The following is a 19,030-nucleotide window of genomic DNA, read 5'->3' as shown; positions in this document are numbered from 1 at the left end:
ATAATAAAGGCCAAATATGACAAACCCACAGCAAACATCATTCTCAATGGTGAAAAACTGAAAGCATCTCCTCTAAGATCAGGAACAAGACAAGAATGTCCACTCTCACCACTATTATTCAACACAGCAAGGTAATCAGAGAAGAAAAAGAAATAAAAGGAATACAAATTGGAAAAGAAGAAGTAAAACTGTCACTGTTTGCAGATTACATGATACTATACATAGAGAATCCTAAAGATGCTACCAGAAAACTACTAGAGCTAATCAATGAATTTGGTAAAGTAGCAGGATACAAAATTAATGCAGAAATCTCTTGCATTCCTATACACTAATGAAGAAAAATCTGAAAGAGAAATTAAGCAAACACTCCCATTTACCAATGCAACAAAAAGAATAAAATACCTAGGAATAAACCTACCTAGGGAGACAAAAGACCCGTATGCAGAAAACTATAAGACACTGATGAAAAAAATTAAAGATGATACAAACAGATGAAGAGATATACCATGTTCTTGAATTGGAAGAATCAACGTTGTGAAAATGACTATACTACCCAAAGCAATCTACAGATTCAATGTAATCCCTATCAAATTACCAATGGCATTTTTTACAGAACTAGAACAAAAAATCTTAAAATTTGTATGGAGACACAAAAGACCCTGAATAGCCAAAGCAGTCTTGAGGGAAAAAAACGGAGCTGGAAGAATCAGACTCCCTGATTTCAGACTATACTACAAAGCTACAGTAATCAAGACAATATGGTACTGGCACAAAAACAGAAATATAGATCAATGGAACAGGACAGAAAGCCCAGAGATAAACCCACGCACCTATGGTCAACTAATCTATGACAAAGGAGGCAAGGATATACAATGGAGAAAAGACAGTGTCTTCAATAAGTGGTGCTGGGAAAATTGGACAGCTACAAGTAAAAGAATGAAATTAGAATACTCCCTAACACCATACACAAAAATAAACTCAAAATGCATTAGAGACCTAAATGTAAGACCGAACACTATAAAACTCTTAGAGGAAAACGTAGGAAGAACACTCTTTGACATAAATCACAGCAATATCTTTTTTGATCCACCTCCTAGAGTAATGGAAATAAAAACAAAAATAAACAAATGGGACCTAATGAAACTTAAAAGCATTTGCAAAGCAAAGGAAACTACAAACAAGACGAAAAGACAACCCTCAGAATGGGAGAAAATATTTGCAAACGAATCTCCAAAGGATTAATCTCCAAAATATATAAACAGCTCATACAGCTCAATATTAAAAAACAAACAACCCAAGCAAGAAATGGGCAGAAGACGTAAATAGACATTTCTCCAAAGACACACAGATGGCCAAGAAGCACATGAAAAACTGCTCAACATCACTATTAGAGAAATGCAGATCAAAACTACAATGCGGTATCACCTCACACCAGTTAGAATGGGCATCATCAGAAAATCTACAAACAACAAATGCTGGAGAGGGTGTGGAGAAAAGGGAACCCTCTTGTACTGTTGGTGGGAATGTAAATTGATACTGCCACTACGGAGAACAGTATGGAGGTTCCTGAAAAAACTAAAAATAGTTACCATATGACCCAGCAATCCCGCTACTGGACATATACCCAGAGAAAACCATAATTCAAAAAGACACATGCACCACAATGTTCATCACAGCACTATTTACAATAGCCAGGACGTGGAAGCAACCTGAAGGCCCATCGACAGACGAATGGATAAAGAAGATGTCGTACACATATACAATGGAATATTACTCAGCCATAAAAATGAACGAAATTGGATCATTTTTAGAGAGGTGGATGCATCTAGAGACTGTCATACAGAGTGAAGTCAGAAAGAGAAAAACAAGTATCGTATATTAACGCATACATGTGGAACCTAGAAAAATGGTACAGATGAACCGGTTTGCAGGGCAGAAATAGAGACACAGATGTAGAGAATAAACGTATCGACACCAAGGGGGGAAAGCAGGGGTGGTGGGTGGTGGTGGTGTGATGAATTGGGAGATTGGGATTGACATATATACACTGATGTGTATAAAATGGATAACTAATAAGAACCTGCTGTCTAAAAAAATAAATAAAATAAAATTCAAAAATTCAAAAGAAATTTTTTTCTTAAAAAAAAACAAAACAAAACCTGTTTACTGGGAATTCCCTGGCAGTTCAGTGGTTAGCACTCTGCACTTCCACGGCAAGGGGCATGGGTTTGATCCCTGGTCCAGGAAGTAAGATCCCACATGCCATGCAGCATGGCACCCCCCCAAAAAAAAACAAAAAAAAAACCCTGTCAACTGTAACAACTCAAATAATTCCATAAGGCCACCTAATTTAAAAAAAGATCATTTCCATCATAATCTTACAAAGCTGGGCAGGTGGGGAGAGAAAAACTACACAGCTTTACAAAAACCAATTCAGCAGGTTGAGATTTTCAATCACACGTTAAAGAAACATCATTTGCACAAATGTCACTATGAAAGTTGCTAGCACATGGTAGGTGCTCATCAAATATGTATGATTTGAGAAGCAGCTATGCCCAGAAAACAGCAAGTGCAAAGGTCCTTAGGCATGAGTGAGCTTGGCATATTCAAGGAACAATAAGCAGATTGGCTGGTAAGTAAGAACCGAGAGGGAGAGGATAGACAGGAAGGCATGTGCCAGGCAAGGGTGTGGTTCTTTATTCTAAATGCAAAGGTAAAAGTAGAATGGTGGTTGCCAGGGGCTGGAGGGAGGAGGAAATGGGGAAGTGATAGTCAAAGGGCACAAAAGCTCTAGTTATGTAAGATAAATAAATTCTAGAGATCTACTCTACAGCACAGTGCCTATAGCTAAAAATACTGCATTGTATACTTAAAATTTGCTAAGAGAGTAGATCTACAGGTAAGTGATCTTTCCCCAAAAAATTGAATTTTTTTTAATAAAGAAAATAACGACCATAAAGGAGGTAGAAGGAAACTTTGGCAGGTGATGGATAAGTCTTTGCCCTTGACAGTTCATGGGTGTGTACTTATCTCCAAACTTACCGAGTTCTATACATTATATATGCACAGCTTTTTAAATGTCAATCATATCTCAATAAAGCAGGTGGATAAATAAATAAGTGTGATGGAAAGTCATCAGAAACATGGAGTCAGGGCAGTGATATAACCAGATTTCACTTTTTAACTGGTCATTAGCTGCTACTTGGTGAAAGGATAATGGAGAACGGATGGTAAGACCAATCTAGAAAGCGCTACATCCACCCTTAGATTGTGAACATAACCCCTTACACTAAATGGCTCTGACCTAAGGGGTAAAAAGTCTGACTCTGAGCCATCACCCACTCTTCTGGCATTGTAGTTGCTGCCAAACAGCTTTGCAGTCATCACATAATATCAAGCAGATGGAAGAGTTCTGGTAAGGAAACTACACAATGTTCTAAAAGAAAGCCAAAAAGAAAAAAAAAAAAAGTACAGTAAAGCAACATCTGATTTTCTGCTGTAGTCATCTCATTTTTTCTGAAATTTCTATCGATATAAATCACTGACCACTTGCTCGGATAACCTTTATTTTTCAACCTCTTTCCCATTTGGTATGTAGAAAATGCAGTTAATTTTCTATCACCTTCATGTATAAGCCTTCAGCCCACTTCCCAACTCTCCCTTAACTGTCTTCTGCTTTAAATGCACTAGTTGGTTCTCATGCTCTTTTACCCTTTTAGATGAAATTTCCCAACCTTAAACTGGGAGCTTTCTGGATTTAAAATATCCCATCTTTGCATTCCTGTAATTTCATATCTTGAAGACACAAGGAAAGGCTCATCTGATTAACTATTAGGTCAACTTCCCCTTTGATGAACAGACTAAATATCTTCTGGATCCCATGAGCCTGATGTTTAATTCATGGGCTGGCTTATTACTCATTTGTGTTTGAGTTTTATCATTTTTACTCACGTCTGAACTGCATGAATGCATGAGGGCATATCTTATACATTAGTTTATACAAAATTAAATGTATATACTAGCTGCCAAATGTCTTGTTTCTCCTCTCCTATAATCAGTTCTTTTCAATAACAACTTCCAAATGGAGTCTAATTCCTTACCAATATGTACGTATTTATAAACTAGTAATAAAAGTAATAGAGAGCAGAGGAAAGAATACCATTATCATAATATCATACACTCACACACGGTAAAGAACTTCTTAGGCCACTATGAACAAGTTGTTTTATTGTCAAGTATAATGAAAATATCAATAGATTCTGAAATATATTTTCTCATCCATCCATTTATACACACACATGTAATTTTTTAAGGCAGATAAGAGAGTCAGTTGTGCTGTGTATAAAGATTTTTCTGTTAATACTAACTTAGCAAAGTACACATTATTAGTTCTACCGGTTGTAACAAACTCTTTTAAAAAGCAGCAGCAATCTTCTAGCAAAGATTTCTTTGTTTTGTCAGTTAATATTCTCTTTTTGGTTCATAATTTGTTGTCATCTGTATGCTCCTTTTTCATCTCAAGTTTATCTCCTCTTTTTCCATGTCATATCTTGCTCAGCTATTAGGTGTCCAGTACCTTCCTTGTGTTTTATTTAAACAATGCCCACAATTTCTCCACTTCTCAAATGTTTTCTGATCATTGTTTTAATATATTTCAGGCTCAACTTGACCTTTAACAATGATTAATTTTACTAACTTATTTGCCCAGTTTTCTCCTGACCTTTATTACTGTGTCACAAGGATTCTGCTTTACCAACCTCCAGTGTAACTCCTACTTTATTCCCTTGTGAACAATAGTGCCTGTCATCCTTTTCTTAAATAACTGTCAACAGAGCCTATTAAATCTAGCACCCTTTCAGATCCTTTAGTTGGTCAATCAACTTGAAGTATAGAAAAATAACATGTACACAGCTTCTACTGAATATGACCTTAAGTTGCCATCTTTTCCAGAAAATTTTGTTTCCATTGGAGACATTTTATTTATTTTGGCTCATATACAGCATGAAAAAAAAAAAACTTTGTTGAAATCCTGATCCATATCCCAACCACATTTTGTGGTTATAAAGGAGAGTAACACATAGCCCAGCTATGATATGAATCTGAGACTACGAACAACTGAACCAGAACTAGCTTAATCATCAAGTTTGAGACTTTTCCCTTTGAAATAGATTCAACGCAACATTCCATTTTGACCACTAACAATAAATTATATATGCCTTGGTTTTCAGGGATTATATTAAAACATCTTAGCTTAACCTGTTTTTCAATGAATCATATTCTACTTTTGGCAAAATTTTGAACCCTTTTTCAACATATCTCTCTTCTTTTTCTCTCCTTCTACAACTCTCTCTAACATCAATTTACAACTGTCAAAAAGAGAAAAAGCATCAATTTCTTTGGCATCTCAATAAGATGAAAAGCCCAGCCACAGGACCTAGAACAGCAAAATAAATGTTTTTCCAAGACCCTCCTACAAACCCTGAAAACTTCAGTTTAAATATGTTACTGGAGAAAGAGCACAACAGCTTAACTCAGAAAGTTTTACTTTGGCAAGATACGGCTTGAGTGTGATTTAAAAGGACCAGTTCTACCTTGCACTGTTATCCAAACAGAGGTACTCCCTTGGGTCAGCAGCACTAGCATTGGTTGTTTTGACACCTTTGTCAATAAATAAGCCAGCCTGGAAAATATAATAATGGACTGAAATGAATATGAATCCCAAGTTATAACTATATATATAATGATTCATGAAATAAGTTTTAGCTTATCACATCTACCAAAAAAGGAGGGAGAAGGGAATAAACAGCAAAGCAAAGGTATTACGAAAAGAGCTACTTTACTGTATTTTTTTAATACTTTTACTCATTTGGTCATTCAGCAAACATTTATTTAGTGCCCACCTTAGGGTAGGCACCAAGCATTATACGTCAACCAGAAAACTATGGTCTTTGCTGTTACTGACACATAAACTAGCAGGAAGACATACAATTAAATAAACAATTACCATCCAATATGATAAGCATATAACAAAGGAAGTAGATGATGCTTTGGCAGCACATAAGAAAAGCACCAAGATAAGACCTTTTGTGAAGGTAAGAGAGAGAGAATTCAGGGAATGTCTCCAAAAAGAAGTGACATCCTAAAGCTGAAACTTGAAGGAACTAACCACACAGAACAGGTCAGGGATGAAGGGCAGGGAGTGGGTGGGAAACAGCTGAAGAACCCAGCAGAAAGTACTCAAGGGAATCATTTGTACAAAACATCTGGGGATGAGAGAAAGCATGGCACATCTGAGGGAAAAAAATCTTAGCTGGACTAACAGGAAATGTATGGAGGGAGGAAAGGTAAGGAAGAAGACTAAAGAGAAGCAAATGCCAGATGGTGCAGAGTTGATACACTAAAGAATCAAGACAATGGGACTTTTAATAAAGGCAATGTAATCAAGTGCATTTTAAGAAAGAATACTGTAGCTACAAGATGGATAATGAATTAGAAAGGGGCAAAAAGAGAGATAAGAGAAAAAATAGGAGCTGACTACAGTAATCCAGAAGAGAAATAAAGGTGATCTAGACTTGTGACAGTAGTAACAGGTAAAATAGAGTGAGAATTCTTTACTAGGTAGAATTGATACCATTTAGTAATTAATAAAATGTCTAAGGATAAGGGAAAGGAAACAAACAATCAAGGTTCATATATTTCTAGTCTGGGCAATTAAGTGGCTAATGGTTTCATTCACTGAAACGGAGATACAGAAATGGGTCTGGGGACAAAAATAAGGATTTTCGTGTTGAACACATTTTATTTATGTGTCCCTGAGACGTCTAGCAGGCTGGATGTCTGATATCACTCTGGATAGTCATTCCCAAATTTAACAAGTTAAAACCTAATAATCCACTCATTATTTAGATCTAGTATCTTTTATTTTAAATTGATACAGTAGATTACTACATGTCCTCATGGTATATGACATTAAAAAAATTAATTAGAATAAGGTGTTTTTTGTAATACCACTTATAATAAGAAAATTTTGAGGATTTCTGCTTTGAAGTGCTGCTTTCAACAATAACTAGCCTTAATCAACTATTCAATTCATAAAAACCACAATTCTTTCTAAGTTTTTTCCTCTCTCAAGTCTTCATCAAGTGATTCTAAGCTCTTCAAATTATATCACACTTAGGTTTTTAAAGGATCCTCTGAGTATCATAAATGGAAAGTATTAATTCAACTTTGATGGGCACATCAGAGTAAAGAATCTGGGCATTGTATCACATGATGAAAATATCAAGATGCCTTGTGAGCATAAAATGAACCAGATGCATTTATCACCAGGGAGGTGGGGACAAGTGCCAAATATCATGAAAGTTAGAGTTCTTAAATGGCCTTTTGTCTCCTTGACCTATATATCGTTTTAAATTAGGTCAAATATTCTTAAACAATATTTCACTATTTACATAACTAGTATTAAATGTCCAATAGGACACCCTATTAGCACTGAGGGAAGAGAGAAAATATGCTTTTTAAGCTCCAGAAGCATATAATACACTAATGTGTACAGCCTTAGAAACATGTAATGCTATTAAAGATTGAAAAGAAGGCAAGGGGAGGGAAGGAAGAGGATGAGGATTCATAGGTCAAGTCCATTATTATAATTATTCAGATTGCATGTACATGTGTGCCGTAGCATATATTCCTATGTGTGTATAAACAGAAAGCTGTCTATACATCCTGAATGTGGCAAGGTTAGGAGTCTGCTTATTTAATCACAAATCACTTTCTCTGATGACAAGTTCTACCTAATATTAACATTTCTCAGTTCTAATCACAGTAGTCCATCCTTTACCCTGCAAATCGTATGTACTGATTGTTAAAATTTAGGAACCTACCTTAAAACTTGAATGGACCCTGTTGTTATAAAATATTCCCAATGGAGTGAGTTCTGGTTTCGCTAAGAGCTGCAATCCACTGGATTCCCCTGTAGGTTCCTTGTGGAATAAATACCATATTCCAGCATCCTATAATTAAAAGGGCAAGATTATTAAAAAGCCTCCTTTTATAAAGCCACTCTATGAAACACTCTCACATAACCTAAGCATTTCACAAACAAGTTTCATCTTTTTAACACTAATTATTCATTGGTTCAGGTTCAGAACTGACTCTAAAGAGTTGTGCACTCATCTACCACCCTCAAAGCAGTATATCAGGCTTTAAAAAAAAAAAGCAAATTTAATTTTGCTTGTAAGATGGGACGAAAGGGCTTCCTTGGTGGTGCAGTGGTTGGGAGTCTGCCTGCCAGTGCAGGGGACACGGGTTCAAGCCTTGGTCTGGGAGGATCCCACATGTCGCGGAGCAGCTGGGCCCATGCGCCACAACTGCTGAGCCTGCGCTCTAGAGCCCGCGCGCCTAGAGCCCGTGCTCTGCACCAGGAGAGGCCACCACAATGAGAGGCCCGTGCACCGCAATGAAGAGTGGCCCCCGCTTGCTGCAACTAGAGAAGGCCCGTGCGCAGCAACGAAGGCCCAATGCAGCCAAAATTAAATAAATTAATTAATTTAAAAAAAAAACTGATGGGACGAAAGATAGAATTAGCTGATACCAAAATTTATTTTCGAAGTAACTTTCCCATCATTATCTACTTTAAAAACTCATGCAGCCAGGACATGGAAGTAACCTAAATGTCCATCAACAGAGGAATGGATAAAGAAGATGTGGTATATATATATATACGCATACATACATACACACACACAATGGAATGTTACTCGCAATGAAAAAGAACAAAATAATGCCATTTGTAGCAACATGGATGGACCTAGAGATTGTTATACTAAGTGATGTAAGTCAGACACAGAAAGACAAATATCATATGATATCACTTATATGTGGAACCTAAAAAAAAGGGTACAAATGAACTTATTTACAAAACTGAAGTAGAATCACGGATGTATTTGGTTGGCCAAAAAGTTCATTTGGCCAATCCAACAGAAAAGAAACTTTTGGTTACCAGGGGATAAAGGGGGGTGGGGGGGAAGGAGGGATAAACTGGGAGATTGGGACTGATATATACACACAACTATATATAAAATAGATAACTAATAAGAACCTGCTGTATAGCACAGGGAACTGTACTCAGTTCTCTGTAATGGCCTATATGGGGAAAAAATCTAAAAAAAAAAGAGTGGTTATATGTACATGTATAACTGATTCACCTGAAATTAACACAACACTATAAATCAACTATACTCCAATAAAAAATTTTTTTAAATCAAAGTATTAAATAACAGCTGGGGGGGAAAAAAAAAAAAGTCATACAGAACTAGAACCAAACAATCCTCCCCTTCCCTTCCATGTGACCAGGACAGCATAGCCTTTTAGCAATATGGGTTTTTTTCCGTTTACCTCCAAACCTGATCAATAGATGAGTCATACCTATTAAACAACTATCCACCAACATGCAGAGATCACTGACTTCTTTCAAACAACTCCAGTGCCCTTCCTGTCCTGAGGCAATTTTTGCCAAACAGAAAAAACCACCACATGCATGAATCAGGATGCTGTCTCAGGCTGGGTCCTGTCTGTTCAACTTCAGTGTTACTTACCTTAACGAAAGCAGCAGAACAGTTTGAAAATTTCTGACACTCAAAATAAGATATAAAAATCGAAATGAAATGTTCTTAATCTCTGTGACAATTTTTTATTTTACGATTTAATTACAAATCAGCCCAATGTGAAGGACAACTTCACATTAAGGAACTTTGATTAAACAGATTGTTAAAACTCAAATATATAGTCCAAAAGTATGGTATCAATTCAAATTTAGCAAACATTTATTTAGTGCCAGGTCTCAAAGAATTCATACTCTAATGGGAAATACAGAGAGAACTAAAATATAATATATGTAATAAGTACTGTATTAGTTGTAACGAAGTCCTTTAGGAACATAGAGAGATGAATTGTGGAAAACATATCACCAAAACGAATGCAGTATGTGGCATTTTTCCATGATAAAACTTTACAGATGGGTCTTAGTAAAACAAACTACTCTGAAAAACGTGTTTGCCACCTCTATTCTTTTGGGCACTAAACAGACTTGGAGGGCTGTGAGGAAGGCTCCATACCATAGCCCTATAAACTGAGGGCAGAGTAAACCCTACCAAGATGCAATGGAGTTTCAGGTTGGGGGATAGAAAAAGGGGGATAAGGAGGTAGCAGCTGTTTCCTGTTAAAACTCTGTGGTGTCAAAACAGGTAAAGGGAGCTTTGTAAAAGGCAGTGGAAAGGTACCAAGAAGAAAGGGTTTGATTTACTTTGGGAGGAAAACCCTTGCCAAAACATGAGCTTTACCGGAACAATTTTTCTAGAGAGAAAAAAAGAACTCACAGAATGAACAGGAAGAAGAGCATACAGGAGATGGAAAAGATAGAAACCTGCTTTCTTCTTTTCTCACATGAGGCCTAGTAAGGATGTCTGGCAACCTCACCTTACATTTTTCATGGACTATTTGCAATTTGCTTTGATCTTCAACCCATGACTTCTGAAAACAGCTGAAAGGAATCTCTGCTCTGACTGTTCATTTGTAATGTAACAGGTCAGAAGATGATCCTGGGGTAAGACTGCACATCAAACCCTTGGTCACCTTTACCCAAAATCTCATCTTCCAATCAGAAACTCTCAACACAAATCCTATATGGGCTCAACAAATATTTGATGAAAAATGAATGAATAGAAGCCTGAAATGATTGAATGTCCAGGTCTCTGCTCTGTCAAATGAGAATTTTGTTTTATGTTTTATGTTTTTAAGAAAAATCACAGATGTGAATTCCACCATCACCCAGTGATACCTGTTTTCTGGTTATCTTGAAGAAATACTCCCTAATTTTTTATTTCATCCTGGAAAACAATGCTAGGTATTTCTTTCCTTTTTAAAATGTTAATAGCCATGATGTATATATATGAATATTCAGGTTTTGCTGCAAAGCTCATATTTCTGTGCTATAGTTTTCAGCACAGATATACTCATAATAGTATCATGTCTTAAAGATTCATTTTTATGTTATAAATTAGCAGCTCTAAAAACACACTTACAAATGTAAATTTCCCCAAGCTTATCCTGGAGACATTTCTGTCATCCAAAAACAGTTCATTTATACTCTTAAGTTATCCCTGTGTATGTGTATGTGAAACAATTTAAGGCACATAGTTAATTTAAGGCACACAATTGAGTCCTTGCTTTACCAAGGAGATGAAATTCCTAAGTGTATACAATCCCTGTATTTAACAAAAGGATGTGCCCCTTTGACCAGAATGACCATTGTCATAATATTCTACAGAATAATCCACTCTCATAAGGCTTTCTTTGCTCATTAATATATGACCGAAATAGGGAAGCCAGAAAGATCGTACATAATACACTAAAAATACACTCTGGAGATGACATGATAACCCTAGATATGAGCCCACCTCTTTTCTGGCATTTAGCACCTGTCTTACTACACTCATAAATACTAACTGGCACAAATGATTTAGAAGAAATAGAAGAACCATCTCAACCATAGCCTGTTCTCAATGAAATAAGCTGCACCAGAAAGCAAGGTGCTTGAGTTAGAGTACCACAAACTACACTGCATATATATAAACCAGAATACTTACAAACTTGAATACAAAAAAACTGAAGCACTTTAATATTATTTACCTGTGAGCCTGCAGCTGCATTATTAATCAGATTATTGTTGGGATGAGCAATCCAGAAAGTTGAAACAGCCCTGAAAGGCATTTATTAAGGTGATTTAAACATTCATCAGGAAAAATCCCACCTATTAAAAACCTCCCCCAAAACATCTTCCCCAAAAGCCAACAGCCCTTGACCATCACAAGTGAGTTTTTCACTCCGCCAATTACTCACATACAGTCAGTGGCAGGCACAGGGATGTAATTTCCAAACACTTTTTCCCGCATGGTGGTACACATGGAGTTATTCCTATCAGTGGGAAGTAGGGTGCCTGGTTTGGTGAGGAGTCCCAGATTGTGGAACAAAGTGTTTCTCTGTTCAATGCCATCTTCCAAAAAGAAACAATGACCTAGTGTGTCAAATCCGATGGTGTCTTTTATCTGCAGAAATACAAGTGTATGATGTCATTGGTAACAAGATTGACTGCAGTTTAAGCGACAAGTGCTATTCATGAGGCATGCTCAGTACAAAAGCAAAAAGAAGTTTTCATCTTAGCTGATGGGGCAAAGTCAAATGTCAGGGTTCATTGATCTCTTAAAAGAACAGAGAAAAACAGCAGAACTCTCAGTAAAGGAGGATAGAGTAAGACATGTGGTATAACAGCTTACTTATATAAAATTGAGAAGTCATGAGAATGAAGGAGAGTTAACTGTTTCCATAATATGCATCAACATAATGTGAGGCTACTTACCAGCAAGCCATTTGTCCCATGCACAGTGATACACCTTGAGAAGCTGTGATGAATAGATAGGCCGTCCACAAATGTTGCATGTCTGTACCCTCCTTTATAATCCACGTCTCCACACAGGTGAAAATGAACAGGATACCGCCCCGGGTGCTGCTGACCCATGTGTTTCAATTCCACATGAGAAAGATGGACTGAAGTAAAATTTTTCTTTATCTGTAAGACAAGATAACCAAAATCAAACTAATACGTAAGCAAAGTAGCTTCAGCAAAGTAGCTCAGAATAGCAAAGTAGCAAAAAATATTGTTTTAATAGAAAATATCTGAAGGAGACTAGACTAGACTGTTTTCCTGGATCGTAATTTAGCAAATGCTTCCTTACATAAGTGAATGCTTTAAAGAGCAATAAAAATAGCCTCTCATTAGGAATAAAGGAAATGTAACAAGGAAAACTACAGAAATGGTTTCTGTATATATGTTTGGGTTTGTTCAAATATTTTGGCCATTTCCAGTCTTGTCTTATTCTTTCATTTCTATAATCTCCACCAGAGTTTGATAAATAATTATTTCTAAATCCTCCCTCAATGTTTAATTAGCACATACTGTTGTTTACTTGAGTCCTTTTTAAAAACGCCACTGTTGATCCACCACTTGAGCGATCTCAATATTTACAAACACTGGATTTTTTATTACACTACTAAAAACAAAGAAATGACACTGACCAACATTTTAGAAATCAGTGCAACAGAAACGTAGCCAACAATAATAGCCTACTCAATGCACAAAAACTGATTTTAAGACACATGTAGCCAAAATGCAGCCCAGGAGTCGAATACATTAGTACATAGAGCAATGCTTAGCACACAGTAAGTGTTCAGTACTTTTACAGAATAAAAATCTGCATACAAAAAATATCTTTACAGAAACATATTTTGAATGTGTACTGCTTACCGTTTCATAATATGTTTTTTTAAAAAAAAATGATTCGGGGCTTCCCTGGTGGCGCAGTGGTTGAGAATCTGCCTGCCAATGCAGGGGACACGGGTTCGAGCCCTGGTCTGGGAAGATCCCACATGCCGCGGAGCAACTAGGCCCGTGAGCCACAATTGCTGAGCCTGTGCTCTGCAACAAGAGAGGCCGCGATAGTGAGAGGCCCGCGCACCGCGATGAAGAGTGGCCTCCACTTGCCACAACTAGAGAAAGCCCTCGCACAAAAACGAAGACCCGGGCTTCCCTGGTGGCGCAGTGGTTGAGAGTCTGCCTGCCAATGCAGGGGACACGGGTTCGAGCCCTGGTCTGGGAGGATCCCACATGCCGTGGAGCAACTGGGCCCGTGAGCCACAACTACTGAGCCTGCGCATCTGGAGCCTGTGCTCCGCAACAAGAGAGGCCGCGATAGTGAGAGGCCCGCGCACCGCGATGAAGAGGCACCCCCGCTTGCCGCAACTAGAGAAAGCCCTTGGGCAGAAACGAAGACCCAACGTAGCTAAAAATAAATAAATAATAAAAATAATAAAAATAAAGGAATTCCTTAAAAAAAAAAACAAAACAAAGACCCAACACAGCCATAAATAAATAAATAAAAATTTTTAAAAAAACCAAAAAAAACTGATTCTTTCAGAGATTGCACGCATGATACTGAGATTATTTGTTTTTTTGTCTGTATAATTGGTTCTTCCCAATGTAAATTGATTTAATCCTTCATGGGACAATTCTTAAATGGTTTAACTATAGGTCCAGATCAACTAAATAAAGATATAACCTTATCTTTTAATCATCTAAAATCTCATTGTTATTGGATAAAGAAATAAAATATGATTTCAATAGCCATACAGATCTCATTCCAAAACTTGAAAGTTTTTTCCACATGCACTTAGCAGCCAGGGTTTCAAAGAGTTCATTAAATCCTTTTGCCTACCATGACATGTCCCCCAAAGGTATCATAATCAAAGAATTGGCACTGGTTTTCAGCGTAGCATGAGTCTTCCATTTCTCCTCGGATTACAATATTCTGGGTAAGAATTCCAACCTCAGCTCTCATGTCTACACCATCTATAATCTCACCCATGTGCAGGAACTGAGGCGTTTCTGGTTGATGAGAGCAAAGCAAAAATAACATTAGAACAATGAAAACATAAAACTTATGTCAAAAAGATAGTCCTCTTTATTCTGTAACTCCAAGACATTATTAAAATGTATTGTTTTCTTCCATTCTTCAATACCTCAGAACCACAGAATCCCAGGAAGTAAAGATTTTAAGGATTATCTAGTCTAATTCCCTACTCAATGCCTTAACCCTCACTACCAACTATCAAACCCACACACAGAGAGCTTACTCCTCCCTGAAGTAGTTCAGTCCTCTCTTGAACAGCACCAATAATCCAGAATCTAACTAAGAATCCATGCTGTCTCTCTCTCTCTGCTTCCTGTCCATGTGCTCTTGTTCTACTCCCTTGAGGACAGATGAAGACCCAGATGCATGTTGGATCTAGGAAAACGAATGGTTTTGTACATGTTGATAACAGAGTGTCAGGTTGTTTTTGTTTCTACTTCAAAGCTAAAGTAATCTGCATTTGGACATTAACAGTACAGAAATAACCATCTTTCCTTTCCCACTTCTTATTGTAATATTATTATGCACTTTTAAATTCCCACCTTTATTGGAAGCTTAGAAACACTTTAAGAAGGAGCTTTTATCTGATCTTTACTATATAAACTCAGGAAGGAAAAATACAAATAAATCAAGGAGTTGAGATTATGGAGACTCATTATCATGTAGACTTGTTAACAAGAGTGGGAATTTCCAACTGAAATTAATGCCAGATCGTATCATGGTTTTTTAGCTTTTTGTTTTCTGCTTATGCCCTGTATTGTCAAGAAAGAAAAGTACAAAACTGAATGAAACAAGAAAAAACTGCTAAGTGGGCCGATCCCATTTTTTTCTAAAGCAAAAAATTTTCCTTTAACCTTCAAAGCTCTAAATTACCCATTGAGTACTTATTAAATAGTTACTATAAATTATTTTGTTTTGTTTTTATTTTGTTTTGTATCAAAAATGTATAATTTTTATTACAGAAGCAAGGAACTATAATGAGTGAAATGCACAATGAATCCCATAATTGAGGCAATGAAGGAAGAAGCTTTGTCTATTACCAGGCTCAAAGTAAGTACCTGGCAAATGTCAGTCATCCTTTATAAACACAGCTTACAGTAAGAATCTTACTGTACATTGCTCTCTCTCAAAAAATATATTATTCAAGATTATGATAGGAAATGTAGTTTTATGAAAATACCTTTTTGGTTTCATTTTAAATATATTAGTGAGATCTACTTTTTGCCAAGAAAGTAGACACTCAAAAACCATGAGTTTCATTTTTTTTAATTAAAAAAAGAAAGACTTCTATTAAAAAATGAATCTGGTTTACTATTATTTAATAGTGGAAAATTAATAAGAAAGTAGTTGGAAAGGATCTTGAAAAAATCAATCCATCTAGTCTGCATCTTTTTTTTTTTTAACATAGAAACTGGCACAAAAACACTGATTTGCCTATAACACATCATTAACAGCAACATTATTGCTCAATGACTACTTTTATCTAACATCCTCTGGGACTCTAGTGTTCAAAGCACCCCACTGCTAAGAACTTCAATATTGATGAAGATGAAGATGATGATGATGATGACGACTGAAGGAAGAACAAAGACTTCCAGGAGTCATATCTCAAAAAGAGTGTTTCCCAAGAGCCTTCTGAGCAGTCTGATACCTTTGACTTTGACCTGGAAGCGGTTGCACTTGGGACAGGGGAGAAGGGTGAACTCCTCTGCTTGGTACATGGAATAGTCCGTGCTTGCGACCACAATCTGATCTCCGGGTTTCCAGCTACTAACGTCATCCAGCAGATGAAGTTTCACTCCATCCACGACCTCTACCCGGAAACCTGAAAGAGAAACACCTAAACCAAAAAGCAAGAAAGAAAGTGATTTTTTTTTTTTCTAAAATCAACCCCCTCACTGACTCACAAATCAAAAGTTAAAATAAACACAAGTCAGCAATGCTTCAATTTGATCCATGCACAGGATGAGACAGGACATTAGCACACACATAATCTTAATATTAAGAATAACAGCTTGCCTTAGGCAATCTCTCATTTCTGTGCCTTTTTTCATCCTTTAGTCTTTATCTATAGTGTCCTTCCACTCTTAATTCATCAACCAAGATACTATTCATCTGATAAAATTCAGGCGAACTTTTAAGTACTTCCCAAACATCCTTGCTGGAAGTAACCTTTATCTCCGGTACTCTCATTCTGATATTCTCTTTGGTATGATTCATATCATTCCAATGGGAAGACAGCTCACCTCCCTGGAAGCTACATCAGTAAAGGCAGCAAAGTACATGCATCTGTGTATTCACTGCTCTGTCTCATAGTGCAGACTCATAAATGTCTACTGAAGGGATGAGTATTCCCACTATTATCTGCAATGTGACCTAAAGGCCACATGATAGTGCCCCAGTCCAGCTCAGCTCCTTTCCTGGGATAACGTCAGGCTTGCAATCCAGGGACTACTAATTATTGATCTCTCCCAATACCTCCTTTTGAAATTCAGAGTTGGTTCCCAACTAGGCAAATGAAAACTGAAAAGTTGATCCAGCATCTCCATAACTTATACTCTTTAACATGCAACCAAGTGTAGAAGTGTTTCGTGCTTCTAAACTGTCCATGATATAATCTGTCATGGTTCAAAAAGTGATTTAATGCAAATGAATATGGAATAGATGGAAGCTATGGAAAATATGGAAATGTGGGAAAACACCACATTTCAAAGATATCTGTTTACTAACTGTACTTCACTATCATCCTTCTAATTAACTGGCAAACTACTCTGGGGCTACTTTAAGATACTGACTCTAAAAGTCGATGATAGGAGTAAAAAAAAACTCATTTACTCAAGTTAGGGGAATAAAAAAGAGGGAAATTTAGGCAAGGCACAAAGAGTAACACAAATATCCTTACAGTCTTGAGGACATCCTGATAAAACCTAACCTGAGCAAGTCTTGAATTCTGCTCCTTTAGACTCTGATCCACCATGTTTTCCTGTTTCTACAAAGCACCAAAAAAAAAAAAAAAAAACAAGAAAAAAAAAAGAACCTAATAAATGTAAAGTGTTTTCTTTTTTTATATGTTTCTTGCATATAAATACTAAAGCCTATAATGGAATTCTGTCTAAATAATAATAATAACTCAAACAATAACGATAGCTAACAGTTGTGGGATTTCACATACATAATAACTTTTCATCAAAACAACTTTGAGATATAGGAACTATTATATGCATTAAAGATAAAGAACGCAAAGGCCAAGGAGTCTGACTGACAGCTGAAAAATGATAGAGCCCACAAATGAATGCTAATTTAATTCCAGAGTCCAATTTCCTAAACTCTATATCATTCTGCCTTCCCAAGAATCAAAACAGGCAGGTTAAAAGCAAAGGTAAACAAAAACCTCATGGTAGCAATGACAATCACTACCCCAAATTTCAGATTTTACCAAAAAGAATTATCTAAAAAAAGAACTAAGAAACATTAATTTTTTCATATAAAATTTCAATAATGCTTTAAAAAAAGATTTCTAGATAAATAAGTTTTGGCTTAAAAGATCATCAGAATTTGTTTCTGTTTAAAGAGAAAAAAAAAAGCTATGTTACATGGAAAAAATCTGTATTGTTCGATTATTCCTCATTTTTTTCTGGCTGTAGAAGAAAATCCTACCTGAGATATCTCCTATTAGCACTACTGAATTGGAAGTATGAAAGGACATAAGTTTTATCCTCCTTGCTTCCTGGAGAGAATTTCTACCTCATCCAGAAAATAGGAGCCACTGAGAACATAGAATACAAACAATATCCTACAGTAGATAGCTAGAATGTACCCTCTTCCAGAAGAGAGGAGTCATTGGCAATGTGGAAATGAAAGCAAAATTTCCCACAAAGGAAATGTTGACTCAAGGTTTGTCAGTGTTATCCTCTGCCTGGAGTCTCCCTGGAAGCAGTTCCACTAAACTCTTCATGCAGGTCCAAATTCCTGCTTAGAAATACTTCTCATCTACCTATGTTTTTTGCCAGAGGCAACCATGACGTGGTCAAAAGAGCAGTAGTCTTGGGGGCAGAAAGCTAAGGCTTAATTCCAGGTTCCTTATCCATAATAGAAACCATCTCCTCACCTCAGACTCAGAAGGCTGCTTAGATGGAACATGTGAAAAGTCCCTGTTACATGCCAGGAACTCTGTTTTAAAGCAAAAGACTTTCTCTCTTTAATTACAAGGACACAAAATACACCCAGGTCATGTTTGCATTATTGTTAAAATAGCTAACCTTTATTTAGTGCTTACTATATACACTGTGCTAAAAAACTTCATATTCTTCACATTTGATACTCACAGCAGCTCTATGTGGTAGTTTCCATAATTATTCCCATTTTTCAGATGAGGAAACTGAGGGTTAGGAAGTTAAGGTCACATGCCCATCATCATATAGTAAGTAAAAGAGCTGGGATATGAACCCAGGCATTCTGTCTCCAGAAATCCATTTCAGTGAATACTTTGCTACAGTGCTGCTCAAAAC

The 19,030-nt window shown here is 36.7% G+C and overlaps 1 protein-coding gene across 6 annotated transcripts in view; it reads right to left on the bottom strand.

Moving 5' to 3' along the window:
- The window catches only part of CEMIP2 (cell migration inducing hyaluronidase 2), a 78,753-nt gene that overhangs the window by 31,573 nt on the left and 28,150 nt on the right, over positions 1-19,030 (bottom strand). For all 6 annotated transcript variants that reach the window (XM_082470836.1, XM_082470835.1, XM_082470834.1 and 3 more), the window contains 7 exons: positions 16,174-16,362; positions 14,328-14,497; positions 12,416-12,625; positions 11,899-12,104; positions 11,689-11,758; positions 7,884-8,012; positions 5,592-5,680 (listed from right to left, as the gene is read on the bottom strand). In XM_082470836.1, the coding sequence (XP_082326962.1) occupies positions 5,592-5,680; positions 7,884-8,012; positions 11,689-11,758; positions 11,899-12,104; positions 12,416-12,625; positions 14,328-14,497; positions 16,174-16,362 (1,063 nt within the window). The remainder of the gene's footprint in view (positions 1-5,591; positions 5,681-7,883; positions 8,013-11,688; positions 11,759-11,898; positions 12,105-12,415; positions 12,626-14,327; positions 14,498-16,173; positions 16,363-19,030) is intronic.

The sequence above is a fragment of the Balaenoptera physalus genome (assembly GCF_965194825.1).
Source record: "Balaenoptera physalus genome assembly, chromosome: 7".
NCBI classification, from domain to species: domain Eukaryota; kingdom Metazoa; phylum Chordata; class Mammalia; order Artiodactyla; family Balaenopteridae; genus Balaenoptera; species Balaenoptera physalus.
This window is presented reverse-complemented; position numbering and strand designations above follow the sequence as displayed.